This window comes from Eretmochelys imbricata, chromosome 2 (genome assembly GCF_965152235.1).
Source record: "Eretmochelys imbricata isolate rEreImb1 chromosome 2, rEreImb1.hap1, whole genome shotgun sequence".
Lineage (NCBI taxonomy): Eukaryota > Metazoa > Chordata > Testudines > Cheloniidae > Eretmochelys > Eretmochelys imbricata.
In genome coordinates, this window is record NC_135573.1 from 193,854,261 (window position 1) to 193,874,545 (window position 20,285).

A 20,285-nucleotide genomic window follows, 5' to 3' on the forward strand; every position below is an offset into this window, starting at 1 on the left:
ATCCACAGCAACAGCACATAGAACTACATACCTGTCCTTGAATCTCCGGCAGGTGCATGGCTTTATCATCAAAATCAGGAAAAGCTCACTGATTCCGTCCACTCAAATAACACCTTTGGGAGTGGATATAGGCATCTTTATAGTCAAGGTATATCCATCTCTAGAGATGTTCTAGAAGATTCAAGACCTCCTTGCATTGTTTTGGCACTGCAAGAGGCCAACTATTGCACTGAGCCTTCAATTGCTATGCCTCCTGGTATTGTGTATGGGGAGCACTCTATGGGTGCAGTCACACATCACGCACCTTTGAGGCTTCATTTTAAAGGTATGGGATCACTCCCTGGAACATATAAAATATCAAGTGAGGGTTCTGACGCAGGAGATCAACTCTTTAAATGGTGGTCAACGTAGGGCAATGTCCACAAGGGCATACCCATGTGACTTCCTGAACCCCTGATACTCACAACCGAGGCCTTCCTGGGGAGCTAGGGAGCACACCTGCGATCCCAAACAGTTCAAGACATCTGGAACCTGGAGGAAAGGACCTTACAGCATAAACCTCATAAACTAAGAGTAGTCAGGCTGCCACTATGAAGGGTCCAGTCCAGCCTAAAGAGAAACATTCCAATTCAGTCAGACAGCATGACTAACCAAGGGGGACAGGAAGCCCAGCGCTACATACGGAAGCAATGGAAGTCATGGAGTGAGGAGAGCATTCTCTCCTCTCCCCCAGGGCAGCTCACATAAAGGGAGTCTTGAACCAGAAGGCGTACTGGCTCAACAGGACCAAGGTGAACAACCCCAAGTGGTACCTAAATCAGGAAGTCTTTGAGTTAATCATCCAGTCATTCAGCGTGCCCTCAACTGACTAATTCACGAACCGCATCAATGCAAAGAGACCAAAGTATTTCACCAGGGAAGTAGACCCCAGATCCATGGGGAAGATGCCCTGTCCCATAAATGGTCACAGGATCCTCTGTGCATTTCCACCCTTCCCATTGTTTGGGAGCGTGGTCCAGAAACTAAAACTAGAACAGGCAACAGTAATATTGGTACCTCTACATTGGCCAAGGTGACCATGGTCTTCGGAGTTGATAGAGCTGAAATTGTGACCGCCTCTACAGCTCCCAAAGAGACAGGACATCCTCACAACATGCATCTGCTTCATCTAAATCCAAACTGGCCGCATCTAACAGCCTGGCTGTTGAAAGGGAAGTAATTGTGTCATTGCATTGTCGTTTAGAAGAGTATTGACTTTGAAAGCATATTTTTGGACTAGATTTTATGACTGGTGCCAGGAATCTGAAGTAAATCCTAGAAATTCAGGAATTATGGCTTTCTTAGACTTTCTTAAAGGTGTCTGTCCTTAGTAGCACAATGTTTGCAGGATCTGTGGATTCTTTGGTAGAGAATCCCCAGGTACACACATTCCCTAGTGCAGTCTGGTTAGCCAAGCCAGCAGTTAGACCTCTTTTCCCCCCAAGTTGTACTGAGAGTCTAGAGAAACTATCCCTTTGAACCACTGATGTCAGTTTGAGCATTTTATTTGTATATCAAAACTTGCTTTCTGATGGCCATCGTATCAGCCAGGCAAGTGTCAGAGTTGGCAGCACTCTTTATTCAGGAACTTTACTGTGTGTTTCATGAGGACAAGATGGTGCTCAGGACTCAGGAATTGTTTATTCCAAAGGTGAACTCTTTTTTTTTACATGTTTCCCAAGGAACCTTCATTCTGTCCACGGCCACAACATCCTACTGAGGAAAGGTGGCACACCTTAGATGTCAAAAGGGCTCTGAAAATTTACCTCAGACATACGGAAAGAGCTAATGCATCCACAGCAGAAATGTGTAAGGTGTTCAAATGCTACCATCTTTATTAAGCACTACAAGATAGACTTCCTATCCACTGCAGAGTCATCCTTTGGCAGGAAGGTGCTGCAGGTGGTGTCCCAGAAATGATTTTGCCCTTTGAGCAAATATTATAGATGGGGAGGGGACAGTTTTTCCTTTTTCTGATTTTTCCTGTAGTCCTCTCTACATTGGTTTACTGCTTGCTATTTCGCAGACATCAAGAATTGTGAGAAACGGAAACGGAAAATTTCTTACCAGTAATTTCATTTGTTAGCACCATCTCCAGCGATTCTACCTACCCGTGAGGGCTCATGAGTCAAGGGCCAGATATTAAGTGGCATCATTACCACATGGCCATCTTTCTTGTTCTAATATACTTAGTTATTATGTTATCTATGAAATATTAACAGTGATGTTATGCAAGTTTTACAGCTTGGGAATAACACATCTGGAAGCAGGAGCTCTGGAACCTGTATAGAAATGGGCAGGGGAGGGCACTGGTACCGGAACCATGACCCCCTGGTCCCCTGCTCAGGCGGAAGCCAGAGCCAAGCAGTGGTAAGAGCTGCCCAGAGAGTCTGGCCCACTGTGGGGAGCCTCAGACCCTCTACCTGCCCTGATTGGGAGGGCTGGAGTGCCCAAGAGCAGGACCTGGCCCGTGTCCCCACCCTCTAGGGCATGCCTCCCATGGAGGTGGAGGGTCTGGAACTCCCTACAGCGGTCTGGGCTCCCTAGACAGCTCTTACTACTACCTGGCTCTGTCTTCTGTTCTGGCCAGAGGGTGGGGCTTTGGGGGGAAGAGGAGGAGCAGGGGGCAGGGCCCAATGGTGAGGTGGGACTAAGGCCCACCTCAGCCCCCCATCTGGGAAGAGGCTGGTGCTGCTAGCAGGGGCTGCACTTGCTGTGGGGGAACAGATCACCTTATTAGTTCCCCTGCCATGCCTGCGTGAGGGTACTACACCCATGTTAAAAAGTGGACGGGCATGGCCCTCCCACTTTTAAAAGTGGGGGGGGGGCATAGCTCCCCTGCCCACCTCTCCACCCCTGATTCCAGCATTCCTGTTTGGAAGCAAGCAGGAGCTATGCGGGCATGGACAGACCATGCAGCTCCAAAATGCTGATCTGCCTTCATGAGCTGAAGAGAGGATAGTAGTCCAGATGTCAAGAATTGTGGGAAATGTTACTAGCAGAAAGGAAATTATCAGTAAGAAATTTTCCACTCTTTTTACCTCATCCTCCTCTGAGTCTCCATTTTGTAACATGGTACCACTACCAAAGATAAATGTGACCATTTTTTCTGGTGATCAGGGACTCGTTTCTAACGGGGAAGAATTTCACCTGAAAGAATGATCGCACTGTACTGGCCCTTTACAACCCCTTCTTCATGTATGCAAATTCTCAGGGGCATCAGAACAACAAAAACAGACAAACACAGGCTGTAATCTGACATCCAGTGTGCCCCTGCATGCTTTCACAAGCAATACTAACGTGGGTCGACACTATTGCAAGTATAGCCTCTCTCAACGTAAAAATTAAAATCGTATGGCCTAATGCTGGCTACTCGCTGGTTGGGGATAAGGGGTATTCACATCTGTTTCATGCAGTTTTGTGGAGCTTTGATCCTTGGGGTCAGATGATCAAACAACTCAGTTCCCATCTATCTTACTGATACAATGGAAACTTGTAGCTGAGGCTATTCAGAATCATCAGAAGAGTCAACTTAGAATTCTGCCAGGTACTACATAGAGGAATACAGGTCATGTGGTGGGTTGAAGCATTCCAGGAAGTACAACAGGAAAAAATACCTTTTTGCATATGGTAGTTAGAACAAGTGCAGCACCAGTAGCTGTCTCAGAACTATCTACGTGTTTTCCAACCAGATTCCCGATTTGTGTGAGGTTTTTTCACATTGGGAGCAAAGGGCTGGCTGTAACTTTGATCAGTAAGGTCACTGGGCATTGTCAGAAGGATGGAACTTTTGGAGCTGTGCAAGAATTTCAGGAACAGCTTTGTTCCATTCCCTGTTTCAGCAATCCACAGAGAGGCAATAACACGAATGAAATTATTCTCCTCTGTTTCAGATTGGAGAATTATAACCTGCTCCTCATCCTGTTTTTAGCCTCAGAGAATGAAGGGCAAGCAGAGCAGGGCTCTGCCTGAGACATATAAACAAGCCAAAGGAGGCTTGTTTTCAAAGTATTCCCATTTTACAATCCCCAGATAATTATGTTTTGCAGATAGATTGCTGCCTTTTTGTTTTCCCAGTTTTCAGCTTCACCATTTGATCTTACCTGTACTCTCTGGTTCTCTCTTTGGGATCATGGTAGCAATAATACTGGCTTTAGGGAAGAAGGAAATTCAGTTATGTCTTCCTGGGCAGTTTTTCTGATCAGTGTGTTTGCTCCAGCTTTCTCTGTACAGAACAAAGTGGTACAATTTCTGGAGCATCCTGGATTTAGAACAAACATTCATATGTGGTGCCAGGGAAGTCAGTCATAGGCCTGGGCTGAGGATGAATACAATCCAGTACATGATCTCCTTTCAGAAGATGAAGATGGCTGTAATAGAAAATAAGTGGGGCTACAGAAACCAATCCAATTCTTATTAGAGCCTATTGGAATTCTGATCTCATAAACAAGTATACTTCAATGATCCAGAGTCCATATACCTATCCATTAATTGCAGGTATCCCTCTGTGTATCTGCCTATCTTATCCATTGGCAGAGATCTAGCTCTAATGTATATTCTCTGTTCCCCCAACTGGGAAATACTGGGAGTCAGATTTTTTTTAAGGGACCTTCCCAGTTCAGTTCAGGGAATTGGGTACCAGAAAGAGAACACCACATCCAGCTGCTGGCATGCAATGATTCATTGAGATCTCAGAGCACTGTTCGTTCCATGGATAACAGACCTGTTCTTGTCACGATACTCAGTGTGTCTGATAGGGTTGTTACAACTGAGAACAACACAAACAACCCTACCCCAGACAGAAATTCTCCTGTTCTGGGTGAAACAAAATTTCTTATCTCCTATGTGCACTGCTCACCAAGCGAGAGAGGAACACCAAGACTTACATGGCAGAAGCCTGAGTAGCAGAGTGGAACCGGTGTCCATAAGTATTCTCACTCATCATAAGTCGATATAGTGGGCTGGTAATCAACCTCTTTGCATTTGGAAAAAATAAAGTATTTTTGGGAGCCTCTGTCAAGACCCAGGATGTGAGGGGATGAATGACCTCTCTTAAAGCTCTGGAAGGACCCTGCTTTGTCTTCCCAGCTTTTCCACTGCCCCGGAGGACAGTACAAAATCTAGGAATTTGATAGCAGAAAATATACTTTTTATGCCTTTCTTGTTGTAGGGGCTATGGCTTAGTGGCCTGATAGTATTGTATCTTCAGAGGTCTCTTTCTTGCAGAGGAAGTCTGTTATTGAAAAACCAATCTTCCATCTGGGACTAGACAGGCTTGAAATGAATACTTGGATAAAGTACTTATTTCTCTCACGGATCCCAAAAAAGACAACAAATGCAACTTATTCTACTGGCCGGGCAGGGGCAAGCACCAAAGCAGTCTGGGGCTCAGGCAGGGGCGAGCACCAAAGCAGTCTGGGGCTCAGGCAGGGGCGGTAGACCAACACAGGCCTCCTGGCCTAAGGTGGGGAAGCTTTCACCCCAGGGGTGGGATGGTAGGGGGACACGGGCCTACCGACTCCACCACGTCCCAGCCCAAGGCCCTAACAGTGGCAGAGTGGTGACATGCTGACGTAGGATCAGGCCAGCACTTAACCAGACGATCATTTAGTTCCCCTGGGCTACTTCCTACATCCCCAGGGTTTAATACCTCTAACGTGGGGATCCTCTGTCTCCTCGGGGAACTCTGATGAGTCCTCAGGTAGCAGCTCCAGCAGCTCCTTAGAGTTTCTGTAGGCTGGCAACCCAGGGAGATCTGGCCAGTCCTCAGCATGGTGGAGCTCCTTATAGGTAGCAGCAGGCGGGATGCGTCTGTCTCCCTTGGCAGCTCCAGCCCACCTGAGCTCCAAGGCCCGTCTTTTGTACTTCCCCTTCCTGTCCCACCTCATAGCTTCTGGTGTGTTGGGCGTAGATTTCCTGGTTCTGCCCACTGGGGGAGGGGGGCGTGTTTTTTGGTCCCTCCCTCTCAACCTCTGAGGGAGGCCATGGCTTCTCATTACAGCCACATAGCCATCAATTCATAAGTTCACTGAGTTCTTCATATTGGTCATCCAATCTTAGCCAGTCCCATTTCCTCTCTTTTGGAAGAAGTCTCCATGCTGTGGTGCCTCAGGGAAGATGTAGTTTATATATAATCTACCTTGTTTTGGATGGCTGCATTTAAAAGATGATCCTGCTTCCCACCCTGGAGGTACACTATTATGAAAATACCATTGTAATGGGTCTGTGAACCTTAGTACGAAGAAGAGGAAAATTTTTATCCGTCCTTACCTGAAGATTTCCCTTCTTAGAGTAATAAGGTCCATAGATGCGGACCATATGGGAGACCAGTGGATTCCTCAGAATAGAGTTAGAAATTGACATCCAAAAATTTGGATTTGTCATTGTTAGGTGTAATTTGCCATGCTCTTTAGTAGGAGAAATCATGCTTCTTCCTCAAAGTATATTAAGCACAATCTGTTTGAATCATCTTGGCTGTAGAAGTTACCTCGCTGGATTGAACTTTGCGGGGATGGGACATTCCCATACTGCCAGTGACTGACAGGTCTGGTTCTGCCCCCAAAACTGCAAATAGGCTGACGTGCCCATTGTGATGCATCTGTGTACCTTATTACTCAAAGAAAGGAAATTTTCAGGTAAGTAGGGATAAATTTTCTTATTTCTTTAACTATAACCAATGAAGGAAACAACAAACATTTTGCTGCACTTGCTGAAAATATTCATACTTAGAAAAAATATACTGTTTAACAGTGTTGAGCATATATATTTGAAATCAGTTGTGAGGTAGAACACTTAATTGGGGCTCAGGAATATTTTCCCTTTGAAATATTGTTAAAAATTCTTCCTTTTAGTGTAATTTGTCCATTAGAAAATTATAAGATTTGCTCTTCAGAAGCAACTTTATAAGCCCCATGGATTTCATCTCTGGCAGGGAAGATTTAGCAGTACTTAGAAAAGGATTTAACTCAAGCATACACTTCAGTTATCCCAACTTTCTTTTCAGTTTTATGGCAGAATTTTAAACAAGTGGCTCATAGGTGCTCCCTCCACCAAGTTACTGCATTTAACTCTTAATTACATAGTTGCTATCGCCTTCTCCCTGCTTTAATATAACTGTGGACAAGTTGAGATAATCTTTCACTAAAGCAATATTGGGGGATTGCTCTTCAGCTACTTAAATTTACAGTGAATATTTAAGATTTGCTTTAATCGTTGAAGAAATTATCTAGTGTTTTATAGTTAATACATGACATGAAGAGTTAGAGAAGCACTTGTCTTATTTTGTTAAACATGTGTTTTTCTTTTACTATTTAGCAATGATTCTAAATATATAGAATTTGTGAGCAGTGAACTTCCGTTAGGATTGCAACCGCCATCCCTGCAAATAAATGCCTACCAGGAAGAGACAGTACTGAAACCCTGGATCAATGGTATTTTATTCTGTAATTCAGTAGCTTGTGCTTTAGCTTCATGCTCTATTTAATCTACATTTTAATTAGAGCACTTTAACTTCAGCTGTTAGGGCTCATGCTTCTTTAGAAACTTGATTGTATTGTCCCTTTAGCTAGCATTTAGAGAGAATTCTTCCATAATACCTACATATTTTGAGTTGTCCAGATAAGAGAGTTTGTTAGGGGGCTCCATTTCAGCACCTTAGCATGATTTTTGCACACTGTCTGGTGTACTGCTTTTTTTATTTTTTAGAATCGGGTTTTTCAAACTGTTAATATGCATTTGCTGTCATTTCTGATTTGAGTCAGATACTTATCAAATATGTTGGATTTAATGTGGGTGACCAGAACTCCCTCCTCAGAAAACATTTGCTCTTGAATGATTGCCCATACTTAAAGTTGAAAAATAAAAAAGAGTAAATCTAAAAAGCTCTAAATGATGCTTTCTGAACTAACTGGAGGAACCCCCAGGGAAGAGGCTGGGGAGGGGGTAGAAAATTGTGACTGGAGCAATAAGATTATTTTGCTTATTATATTCCCAGTTAGTTATTTGGAATAAGAAGTATAAAGATTTTTTTAAAGTGACTAGTGATTTTTGGGTGCCTCTGTTCTTGGGTGCACAACTTGAGACACCATAAATGGGTCTGATTTTCAGAAAGTTCTGAGCACCTGCCCTTTGAAAATCAGGTTCTTTCAAGGAGTCAAATTGAGCACCCAGAAGTTGAGGCACGCAAAAACACTATTCACTGTTTGAAAATCTTAGTTTAGTTTTTTGAGATATATAAACAACACTTGTATTAACTATTATTCAAAGGAAAAAGTCTTTTGTCTTATACGGTGGGAGGTGTGTACATGACATGTGTATAGATAAATATGATTTTATTCAAGTCATTCTAAAATTTCATGTTTTCATGGTGCAAATATTTATAGTATATCTGATCTGTTTTCCTGCTACAGTGCAAAAAGTAGGCCTATCTTACATATGTAGGAAATAACCTGAAATGTCATTAAAGGAAAATAATAATGAGCTGTTTTCAGGATTTAATTAATTTAAAGAAAACTAAGATTCATGACTAGTGTATGACCCATATTATTACGCAGTCCATTAAATATTCTTATCCTGAATCTTAGATTTCAGATACTCAGGAAAAAGCTCTCTTTTGCCGTTGCCAAATTCTGACTGTTATGAACCATGGAAAATGGACAAAAGTGTGATGGTAAGTTGCTAAACACTTAATGAACGCTTGTAATAATGGGTTAATTTTGTTCATTATGGACATTTAAACAGTTCTTCATAAAAATACTTAGCCAAAACTTCAACCACCTTAAAAATGGCATAATTTAGTGAATAAATAGTGAATAAAGTGCGTAATCAGTGATGAACAAACATGTTCAAAATGCAGCCATGTTGGCTTCTGCTCCACTAGAAAAAAATGGTTTTTGCTAATTGGGAGGGATAGTAACATTTTTTTTTAAGGTTTAGCAGAAGCTGCAATGTCTGTTAGATTGGTCATTGGACTGAGGATAAGGGGACCTGGGATATCATCACAGCTCAGTCACTAACCTGCTGTGTGACTTTGGACAAGTCATTTCAACTCTCTGAGCCCATAACTTCTCCCACTTGTAGTCCGTTTTACTTATTTAGATTATAAGCTTTTTGGGGTGGAGACTCTTATGGTGAGTATGTGTACAGTGCCTAACACAGAGTTAGGGTTTTTTAATGTTTTCGTCAGTTTGTTACACTTTTTTAAAATATATTTACATTTTAGAAGAAGTTAGACACTAACTATACTTCTTTCCATCTTCATTAGAAAAGGAGAAATTATATTACTTTGAGTGATGGTCCCTATGTGTTTTGCACATATGGGTATGCATGCATGCCATGCACCTGAGTCTGGAGATTTTTACTAAGCAGGGTCCATTGGTTCACACATGTGCAGTTCTCCTTGTACTCTGAACTGAGAGTATAAGAGGCAGTGCAGACCAGCATCTCTCCATTTCCTTCTTACCGCCACGTGGCCTGAGTCAGAATCTGCTTCTGTCCACAGCTTCCTTTGACTGTTTCAGTCTGTAAATGTATTGTAAATAGTTTATTTTGTTCATTTACTCTTTGGTCTTAAGTACTAGTGTAGTTGTTTTTCCCCCATCCTGGGGAAATTCTTCCTGGGAGGTGAGTATTATAACTAGGTTCAAGAATTGTTTCCTTTTCAGTGAGTGATGAACGTTGCCCTTACTGCATAGCTGAAATGTGAGCCTCACATAAGTGCAGCATTTGCCATTCCTTCCCTCCCAGAACTTGTGAGGGTCAAGAGCTAAGACTTAAAAAAGCATTTGAGGGAGACACCCCCCTGTTTCCCATATATCAACCTCAATCAACAGGCAGCACCCCTTTGAGCACAAGCTCAGGACTTGAGGTTAAAACTTCCAAGCCTAAGAAGAAGGCTTCTCATGAGATTAAGAAGAGACAAGCTGCCTTTTTCCAAATCTGCCCCAGAGAAAAGAGATTCCTCCCTGATTCCTTCAAAGTCGGGAGAGTCCTCGTGCATGGGTCCTAAAGACTGAGGCGTGAGTAAACCTGTTCAGCGGGTAAAGGAGCATAGATTCATTGGTTTCTATACCAGTTTCAATGTGCAGATTGAAAGACAAACATCCACCACTACTCCCTTCGACATCCAGATCAGCTTCTGTGCCAATGTCATCATAGCCACGGAGGAATCTGACTTCTACTGTGACCAGGGAAGCACCGGATCCAATGGCTCCACTAACTGACTCATCCTGTGCCCCAGAACACTCTGAGACCTACATCTCCCCAGAGGACATTTTTGCTCTCTCCTGTTCTCACTCCCCACTCCTCTCAGGTCCGTCTTTATTCAGAGACGGTTATGCAGGAGGAAGAAGCTATCCTGGAGACACAGAAGAAACTTCCTCTTCCACCCGTGAGCCTGAGTACTCAATCATTGGTACCCTTGGTTCCAGCGGAAGTTTGGGATCCAGTTTTTTCATCTGATGAGTCAGCAATTCAGAAGAAGGCAGATCATACAGAAAGCGGGCTGGACAGAAGCCCTAAGATATCTGGGTTCTGTTCTGTGACCATATATGACTTTCCAAGAGACATTTGGTACCCAGTGCCAGATGGTAGTTCTCAGCTGGTTGATTCCTTGTACTGATATTACTGGGGTCCTTAGGAGCTCTATTCTAGGCATCTAGGATCAATACATTTGCCTTACTTACCATCTCCTGGCTAACAGCAATTGGCCCCATCGGCGTATGCAGAAGATTAATTTGAACTGGATCCAACAGTTCTGGGAGCAATTTCATCATCTTCCATAGATGAGGAGAATACCCCATCTTCACCATCTCCACCTGATGACTACAGTCAGGTGCTTCTGAAAAGGGTGGCATCTGAGTTCCAGATACAGCTTGAAGAGGTTCAGGAGTCCCAACATAGATTGACTGACATCTTGCAACTTTTGGGTCCCAGTTGAGTAGACCTCCAGATTGAGGACACTATGGATCCAGCTAGAACAATGTGGCAAGCTCCTGCTTCTTGAACTCCCACCCCCAAAGAGGGCTGAGAAGTGCTGCTAGTTTCCTCATAAGGGGGCATAGTTTCTAGTTTCTCACCAACTGCTGAATTGTCTCGTGGTACAAGCAGTTACTAAAAGATCCACATTACATCAACCCAAAACTATACCCTTGGATGGAGATATCCAATGACTCCCAGTGAGAGAGGTTTTCTCCTCTGCCTCTCTCCAATTTAGAATTTCTAATTATCAGACGACTCCTAGCTAAATATGATTTCACTAATAATGCAAAGTTGTGGGATTTAAAGGACAAGCTTCCTCAGGAAGATAGAGCTCGGTTTCAGTCCCTAATTAATGAAGGCAAATTAGTGGCCAAAACCTCTCTCCATGCCAAAGTAGATGCTGCAGACACTGTGTCCAGAGGGATGGATACAACCATTGTCATGAGGAGAGATTCCTGATTATAATCATCAGGTTTCCCTAGAGAGGTGAAAAGTACCATTCAGAATCTGCCTTTTGAGGCAGTTACTTTGTTAAATGAAAAGATGGATTAATCTCTCCACCTTCTCAAGGATTCAAATACAATGCTTTGTTCTCTGGGTATCTATGTCCCTGCCCCTAAGAGGAAATGTCTACAGTGCAGGCACAGAGCAAGACCACCTCAACAACTATTTTACCATCAACGCCCCCTGGAACCATCACACAAATGACAGAGGGTACAAAGGCCCAAATACACAGCTTCTGCGACATCCACTGCCATACCTCACGCTAACCCACATCCAAATAATTTTTTGTTGGGACTGTCCAGACCCTTTATTAATTCCACATCATCCTGCCCCTCAGTTTTTTAAAGAACAGTTTACCCAATTTGCTTAAAACTGAAGGGGTTTGACAATAGACAAATGGAAATTATTCCATTTACAGCTATCTGAGTTTCTGTCCACCCAAACCCACAAACCTCTTTCCCAGTTCCTTTTTTTTGGGACCACTTTCACGAGGAAAATCTGTGTCAAGATGTGGACTCCCTTCTCCAGCAGGGAGTCATGGAAAGAGTTGCACCTCACCGTCAAAGGAAAGGATTCTACTCCCCATACTTCTTAGTCCCCAAAAAGAATGGAGGATGGAGATTGATTCTTGACCTGTGCTGGCTAAATGTATTCATCTGAAAATTAAAATTCCACATGGTCACAATGGCATCAATAATTCCCTCTTAGGGAGAAGGCAGGTGGTTCATTCTAGACATAAAAGTGGCATGCTTTCCCATAAACATTCACCCATCACACAGAAGATCCCTTGGGTTCCTCCTTGGTCACGACCAGTACCAGTTGAGTCCTTCCATTCAGGCTAACTATGACATCCAGGGTCTTTATAAAAGTCTTTTCACTGGTGGCAACTTGGGTGAGAAGAAATGGGTTTTGTCGTCTTCCCATAGCTTGATGACTGACTACTTACAGCAGATCATACAAGGAAGTCCAGTTGGCAACCTGACTCCTGCTCCATCTTCTACCTTCCCCGGGACTTTGTGTCAACCATGAAAAGTCCACTTTGAACCCCCCCACAAGGTCCTTCGCCTTCATAGAAGCAACCTTGGACTCGAGTACAGCAACTGCCTATCAAGAGATTCCATGCCAGGAGCGATGTCATAAAACAGGTCACCCTCAGACTTCAATTAGAACTTGCCTTTTCCTTCTCTGCCTCATGCACACACATGATGCCATTTGCCAGGCTCCGTCTCTGTTGCCTGCAAACCTGGCTTTAATCAGTGTACTCACCAGAAAAAATCAATATCAATGCCAAAGTAACAGTTTCATCCAGGGTTCTGGGCTCTCACATCTGGTGGACAAAGCCAGAGAAAGTTCAAGTGGGAACTCCTTTCCTCACACTTACTTCTGAGGTTATCATCATTACTGATGCATCACTGTTTGGCTGGAGAGCTCATATGGACAATCATACTGCACAAGGCATCTATACCTCTTGGGAGTCCAGGATGCCTGTCAATTTACTGAAACTAAGAGCTGTCCATCAAGCCTGTAGTGCTTTCGTCCACTCATCTGGTCCCGGCACATCCGGATAGTTTTAGACAATATGACTGTCTTTTATATAAACAAACAAGGGGAAACAAGATCCCTTCCTCTGTGTGTAGAGACAGTCATTCTCTGGATTTGGTGTATCAGACTTCATAAAACCTTCTCAACAGCATATTTGTCAGGTTTGCAGAACTCCGCAGCAGACAGTCTCAGCAGATGTTTTTCTGAAGACCATAAATGGCAAATTCATGATTCGGTCCTGAATAAGATCTTCACCAAGTGGACAATGCCATCTTGGGATCTTTTCACCTCACAAGCAGCAAAAAAACCCTTTCTCTGTAGTGCTCCAGAGCAACTCTAGGTAGGGGCTCAAAGGGAGATAACCTTCTACTACCACGGAAGGACCACCTCAGATATACCTTCCCTCCCATCCCATTAATACCACATGTCCTGCAAAAAATCTGTCATTAAAGGGTTCCAGTCATCCTTATTCTGCCCAGTTGGCTGAGACAGTTCTAGTTCACAGACCCAGTAAGACTTTGTCTATCTGCCCATCAAAATCCAACCATTTCCAGACCTGCTAATGCAACACAATTGCGCCGTCAGGCACCCCAACCCAGAACCATTGCAATTCAAGGCCTGGTATTTGGATGGGCATCAAATGTAGAGTGTTTATGTTCCAGGGCATTTCAATCCATCTTCTACCAAAGTAGGAAAGATTCTATTTAGCAAAATTGAAGCTTTTCTCCTTTTGGGCACAGCAATACCAGTTATCTCCAGATTCTACTGGGATCCCTGCTATTTTAGACTATCTATTTACTGTTAACACACAGGTTCTCAGTTACTTCCCTCTTGGTTCATTTGGCACAGGGGTTCTCGCAACAAATTTTTTGGTCGCCTCAGAGTGCCGCCACCAGCTCTGACAATTTTTCCTAAAATACTTAATCAACTTTAGGAAAAACAAATAAATATGCACATATGCATGCCCCAAATCATTGTAATTTATTTATGTAGGGTTTTTTTAGCATACTCAATAATAAAAATAACGTACAGTTGTCTCTGTTCTTTACTGGATCTAAACGGAAGAGAAACACAAATAAGATGCTTTGCACGTTCTTGTCTTTTTTTCTTACTGATTCTTTTGCTTTTTTTGGTTGCTTTTTTTTTTTTTTAGACTTGCTAGCTACTAAGTCTGCTGTGAAAAGTGATATTAGCAAACACGCAAATATCACTTTTCACAGCAGATTTACTCAGCCCTGGCAATCCAGGGGACACATTGAGCCATGGATGGGGAGAGTGAGTATGGAGGTAGCGGGAGCCAGGGGCAATGGGGCACTAGGGGAGGCAGCGTGGGCCAAAGGTGATGGGAGAGGTGGTGAGCTCAGAGAACGGAGCCCAAAGCCCAGTGGCTGGAGCCTGCCACCCCAGGGCTAAAAGCTGACCCATCACCCCTGGGAAGGTGAGGAACTCAGTGGCTGCTTGCTCCTCCAGCTTTTGTGCCTCCAGAGAGGTGCCACTACTTTGTCCCCACCCCTCCCCCGCACCAATAACCACCCAGAAGGCTGTGGCCACAAGAAAAGCCCCTGGTGGCAGCATGTGGCCATCGTGGCCGCATTTGAGAACTGCTGATTTAGCAGCAATCAAAGCTTTTCATCCCCGTATCGACGACCACACTATTTTCACTCATCCCATGATGACTAGATTCCTGAAGGGACTTATTGGATCCTTCCCATCATTGGTGAAGTCAACACCTCAGTGAAACCTCAGCCTCCTCGTTCTTTTGTCTTTCATCAAATCTTCCTTTGAACCTTTAACTTCATGTTCTATATCCCATCTCTTGATCATCTCTTGGCTTCCTAGTTGCCATCACGTCAGCCAGAAGGGTCAGCTAGCTGGGAGCACTCATAGCAGACCCACTATATACTATCTTCCACAAGAAAAGGTCTGTATTTGCCCACACCCAAAATTCATCTCTAAAGTAATTTCAGAGTATCACATGAGTCATACGATCCACTTAGCAATATTTTTTGTGAAACCGCATGCCTCTGATGCGGAAAGAATGCTTCATTCTCTAGACATCCCAAGAGCACTGGCCTTTTATCTATAAACAACAAAAGCAATTAGAAAGACACCTAGACTTTTTGTTACCATAACAGAGAGATCAAGAGGTCTAGCTGCATCTGCGCAGAGACTTTCTAAATGGATCTCATTACCCTGTGTTACCCACTGGCTCACCTCCCTCCGCTGGAGAGGTTGAGGGTCCATTCCATCAGAGCCCAAGCAACCATTGCTGCATCTCTGCAAGATGTACCTCTACTAGAAATATGTAGGGCAGCTACCATCACAGAACATCACACTTTGTTCCAATCTTCTGCTACAGACACAGCTATAGGGACAGCAATATTAGACAGCTGTGAAAAGTGATATTTATGTGTTTGCTAATATCACTTTTCACAGCAGACTTAGTAGCTAACAAGTCTAAAAAAAAATAAAAAATAGCAACCAAAAAAGCAAAAGAATCAGTAAGAAAAAAAGACAGGAACGTGCAAAGCATCTTATTTGTGTTTCTCTTCTGCATTCTTGCACCTACCTCTTGTTTGACTACTGCTTGCTAATCTCCCACATGTGGAATACAGATTGGAACCAGCACTTGAAGAAGAAATGGAGGTTACTTATCTGTAACAGGTGGCTCTTTAAGATGTGCGGTTCCTATCTGTAGTCCACTACCCATCATCTGTCCCTTCTGCTGCAGATCATAGTTAGATTTGTGGAAGGAGAAGGAACTGTGCCGGTCTGCACTGCTCTAGTACTTCAGGTCAGAGCATGAGGAGAACAACTGCAAATGTGCTGACCAACAGACAGTGCTTACGAAAAATATCTGGACTCAGGTGCACGATACAGGCAGGGACCTCTCGAAGAACCTCCAGTTATAGACAAGTAACCCTCCATTTATCTGATGTTTAGGTTTCCCATCTGATCCAGCAGAACCTTGGGATGATTGAGTTGCCCCGTAAATATTGCAGATTTTATTTCAGTACATTGCGTGGCTGTGAGAGAGTGGAATGTTGGTTTTGGCATGTTCCTGAACAGGGAGATGAAAAGGTAAAAAGGGTTTAATTTGCGAGAGGGAATCCTCAATTTTAACACTTTCTATTTTGTATAAAATGTTTTGTATTCAGTTGAGTTCAGTGTGAGTTACCTTTGAAGGTGAGAAATCCGAAGTGGGAACGCAGAACTCTTCCTTCCAGGTGCTTTTAACAATTCTTTTAAAAAATGTTACCCTAGAGAGACTGTAGAACTTGAGTCGGCATATTTTCAAGAGAGTGGACTGCAGCAAAATTATATAGAATTATAGTAGTATTAGCCCACGCTCTGTAGAAGGTAATGATGTATTAATGGGAATGCCTCAGTAAACCCAAAAGACCAGATAAGCAAACCCAGAAATTGTATATGCTCCAAGGCCATCTACGTTATGTCATCCTCCAAAAGGTAGGTAGCAATGGCATGTACAGATAATATAATCCTCCTCAAAGAACTGGAAGACTGAGTAGAACTGTCCTTGTGTCCCAACTATGAAGCATCCTTGGCAGGTTCACACGTATCCATAGCTTCCACCTAGTTTGCATGAGTCACCATGATTTCTGGTGATTCTGTATTTCAAGATGTCCTAAAAAATAACGAAATATTTAAAATCTATTCTCTATAAGATCTCCTTAGTGGCAACATTGTATCACTTATTGTTTTGCACATGTCCCACATGGTAGCCAGGGAAGTACTTGTGGAGATATTGGTTGAAGGCTAATAACCAGGCCAAGCACTTCATGGTTGCATCAGAGTATACTTATGGGAAAACTAGTGAATCAGTGCAAAAGAAGTGATTGAGCCCAAAAACAAGGAAAATAAATCTTTCAGGAACTTAGACCACTTGAGATGGGCTGGCCAGAGTTGAATACAGTATCCAGGTGAGAACGTGCCATTTTTTATAAAACGGCATATTTTCAATATTTTTTATCCCATTCTTATACTTCCCAATGTTCTATTTGTATTTGATCACCAGTGTAAATTGATTAGAGATTTTCATTGATATGTTCATAATAGTGAACATGTCTCTTATTTGAGTGGTTACAGTTAATTCAGAATCCAACATTGGAGGGACCAGTTTGAACTATTTATGCATTCCCTTGCATTTATCAACATTGAATTTAGTCTGCCATCATGTTTTCTAGTTAACCCTCTGTTAGGTACCTTTGGAGTTCCTCAGTCTTCTGTGGTCCTAACCTTCCTAAATAATTTTTTTCAGATGCACATTTTGGCCACCTCACAGTTTACCGATTCACTTTTCCAGATCACTTAATAAATACATTGTACACAGTATGCTTACATGGAGCATCCACCATAACCTTTTTCTGTGTTGAAAATTCAACATTTAGATTTTGTTTTCTTTTTGCCAGTTTCTGAACTTCACCTCTCACCATTGGTTACTTAAGGTTGGTCTTCGCAGCACAGTTATCTTGAGTTATAACTTGAGTATTAACCCAAACTCAGCTCCTCTCCATGCACAAAAAAAACTTAGTTCAAGCTAAGGTGGTGCTTTAAATTCAAACCAGCTGGTCCTTCAGGAGGGTTGATTGACACTCCAGTAGTGCTGGTGCTCAAACTAATAATGCGGTGGGGATATAACAGTTTGTTATAAGCAATCCATCAGCAACTAATCCAGTCACTGTTAATCCAATCACTCTGTGCTGCTAATCTAATCTGTGTAGTTTTGCCATCTGGTAGCTCTCACTCGAGCTCGGGTAGCTCAAATGCAGTAGCTCAAGTGTACTAACTCGAGATAACTTTCAGTGAAGACAAGCCCATAGTTTTGAAACCTTCCTCACAAGAGAATGATAAGGAAGGTCCAAATAAATTATATCAGTTGGTTTTCCAGTGTCTGCTATCTTGTTGACTTGCATAAAGAGTTGAGCAGATTAAAGGGGCACAATTTTTCTTCACATAAACTGTGCTGATGTGTCCCTATCGTATATTAAACTGGGTGAGAGCTTCTGAATCTGAAATTATGTACCTAGGGGGTTGCAGCCACCCTCCCTTCCATTATGGCTGGATGAAAAGCGTCCTGAAACTTTTCAGTTACAGCATGGTATGGAAAACATGAGATCCACTCATCTAGTTGTTTTAGAACTCTATTTAAACAGTGGTTTCAAACAGACTTCCTAATACTGAAATAGGGCTGTAATACCCACCAATTATCCCCTCATACTTTACTTAGAGATAGGTGCAATATTTTCTGTCCTCCATGCGTCTAGTTATTAGCTGATTTTAATCAAAAATAGCATATGTTTGTTATCAACTCAGACACTTCATTCTTAAATTCCTTCAGAATTCTTGGATGAATACCAGATGATCCTGGTACTTGGTTTTTCTTTAATTTATCAGCTTCTTTACATTTCCTCCTTTGACATCTGAGTCTGACAGTGCCTTCTTTGTGTTGCATGTAAAGAATAGATCTGCGGATAGATATCTCCCCAGTATCATTTGTAAGATTGCAGAGAAGCTAAATGGATTTTTATGTATCATTTCCCCTATCTCCCTTGATTGCTGTCTTTAATCCCTGGTAGACCAGCATACCCACTGACTCACACAGAATTTCTCCTTTTATGTATTTGGGTATTTGGACCTTCAGTTCACTTGTACTCCTCTTGATTTCTATCAGCCTTTTACGTGCCATAATCTTGTTCTTTTCTGTTGGCTTCAGTTGGGAAGCTTCCTTCATTCAGGAAACAGAAAAGGGATTTTAAACTAGGCTAAAAGGTGTAGGTTCCAAATGAATGCCTACTTGCCTTCTTTGACAGAGAGACACAACAACTGTTTCAGAGAAGAGTGAAGCTGAGATTAGAGAAGGTAGATTCAGAGCTGTTTTCTCAAAACTGTAACTTCTGCATTTCCCATAAAGAGGGGCCTCCACAATACGAGCAAGGTTTATACCTTTGAACTTCAGAGGAACAACCAGTTCCTTCCCCCACTGCATATATACCAAATACACTCAAGCCAGGGAAGTAATTATATATGTGCTGCAGATCAGAGCAATAGAATCAGCCCCACTGTCAAGGAATTTACTGTCTTTTTTTCCTGCCTGTACAATCTAGGGGGATCAGACTGACTTAGGTCTAAAGGACTTGAACAAAAATATACTATAAGGAAATTGAAATACAAACTAGAAACTCTAAGGTATACCATAGCATCCATTTCTCAGAACAGTCACCTGTACTGTATTTACATGAGGTAAGCATATCTATGTATTCCAATAAGAACCTCACACAGGAAATAGCTCCGCTTCTGATACGACTAAGACCACTGTTAGTATAAGGCTTGCTATACTTGGCAAAGTATTCATCGAAGTGTTTGTGGTTATAGTGATAGACCTCAGAAAAAAGGGAATTCATATCTGCCCCTTCTTGGAGGATTTCCAAATTAATCCATTAGAAATTAGGAAATAGCTGCAACTGTCTTTCTCCTGCAATAAAGGGATAACAAACATTTTCACAAGTCAGCTAATAATCACAGAAACAGCTACGGTACTAGTTGATATGAGATTACAAAAGGTGTTTCTGTCAAAAGAGAAGACTTAAGCATCAAACTAATGTGTTAGTCTTGTTCCCATTGTACAGTCTAACCTGTCTTTTGGAAATACCAGTCTCATAATATTCTAGTTTGAGGCTGGTTTCATGAGGCCCTCCAAAGAATTTGTTCTCTTCATCCAAGCAGTCAAGATCAGCCTTCACTAGCCTAAAAGTTCCCAGCAAAATAAACTCATTCTTAATGTGGTGAACAGCAAAACGGATTGTGAGCTTGTTATCCCATCCCTGAATCTCTGAAAATCAGTCACCTTGAATGAAGTCTCTAATGGTGGGGAATCTCACTTGACCATTCTCACAGATCCTGGCCACCCACTAGGACAACTGTGAGGGGAAGCCAAGCTTGTGCACTCTGCATCCCCTGGAGTGTGTTAAGCTTTGAAAGCCCTGACAGGCTGCAGCACTGGTTCCTCTCTTGGCTTCCCTGACACATTTCCTGGCACTGACTATCTGCTATCCCTTCTGAGAATTGGGGCTTTTTAGCTCACCTGTCTTAGGCCTCAAGGTCCAGTGCTGACCCCCAAAATACTCCAGTTACTTAAGCTTCATACCTTTGGAAGAGGGGTATACTTCCGGTTTACATTTTAACACTGTCAGGGACATGCAGCT

At 42.7% G+C, this 20,285-nt stretch overlaps 1 protein-coding gene across 1 annotated transcript in view; it reads left to right on the top strand.

Moving 5' to 3' along the window:
• The window catches only part of TOPAZ1 (testis and ovary specific TOPAZ 1), a 101,134-nt gene that overhangs the window by 23,008 nt on the left and 57,841 nt on the right, over window positions 1-20,285 (top strand). Inside the window, exons 6-8 of the mRNA XM_077809299.1 lie at window positions 7,354-7,469; window positions 8,622-8,707; window positions 16,006-16,143. Coding sequence (XP_077665425.1) covers window positions 7,354-7,469; window positions 8,622-8,707; window positions 16,006-16,143 — 340 coding nt within the window. The remainder of the gene's footprint in view (window positions 1-7,353; window positions 7,470-8,621; window positions 8,708-16,005; window positions 16,144-20,285) is intronic.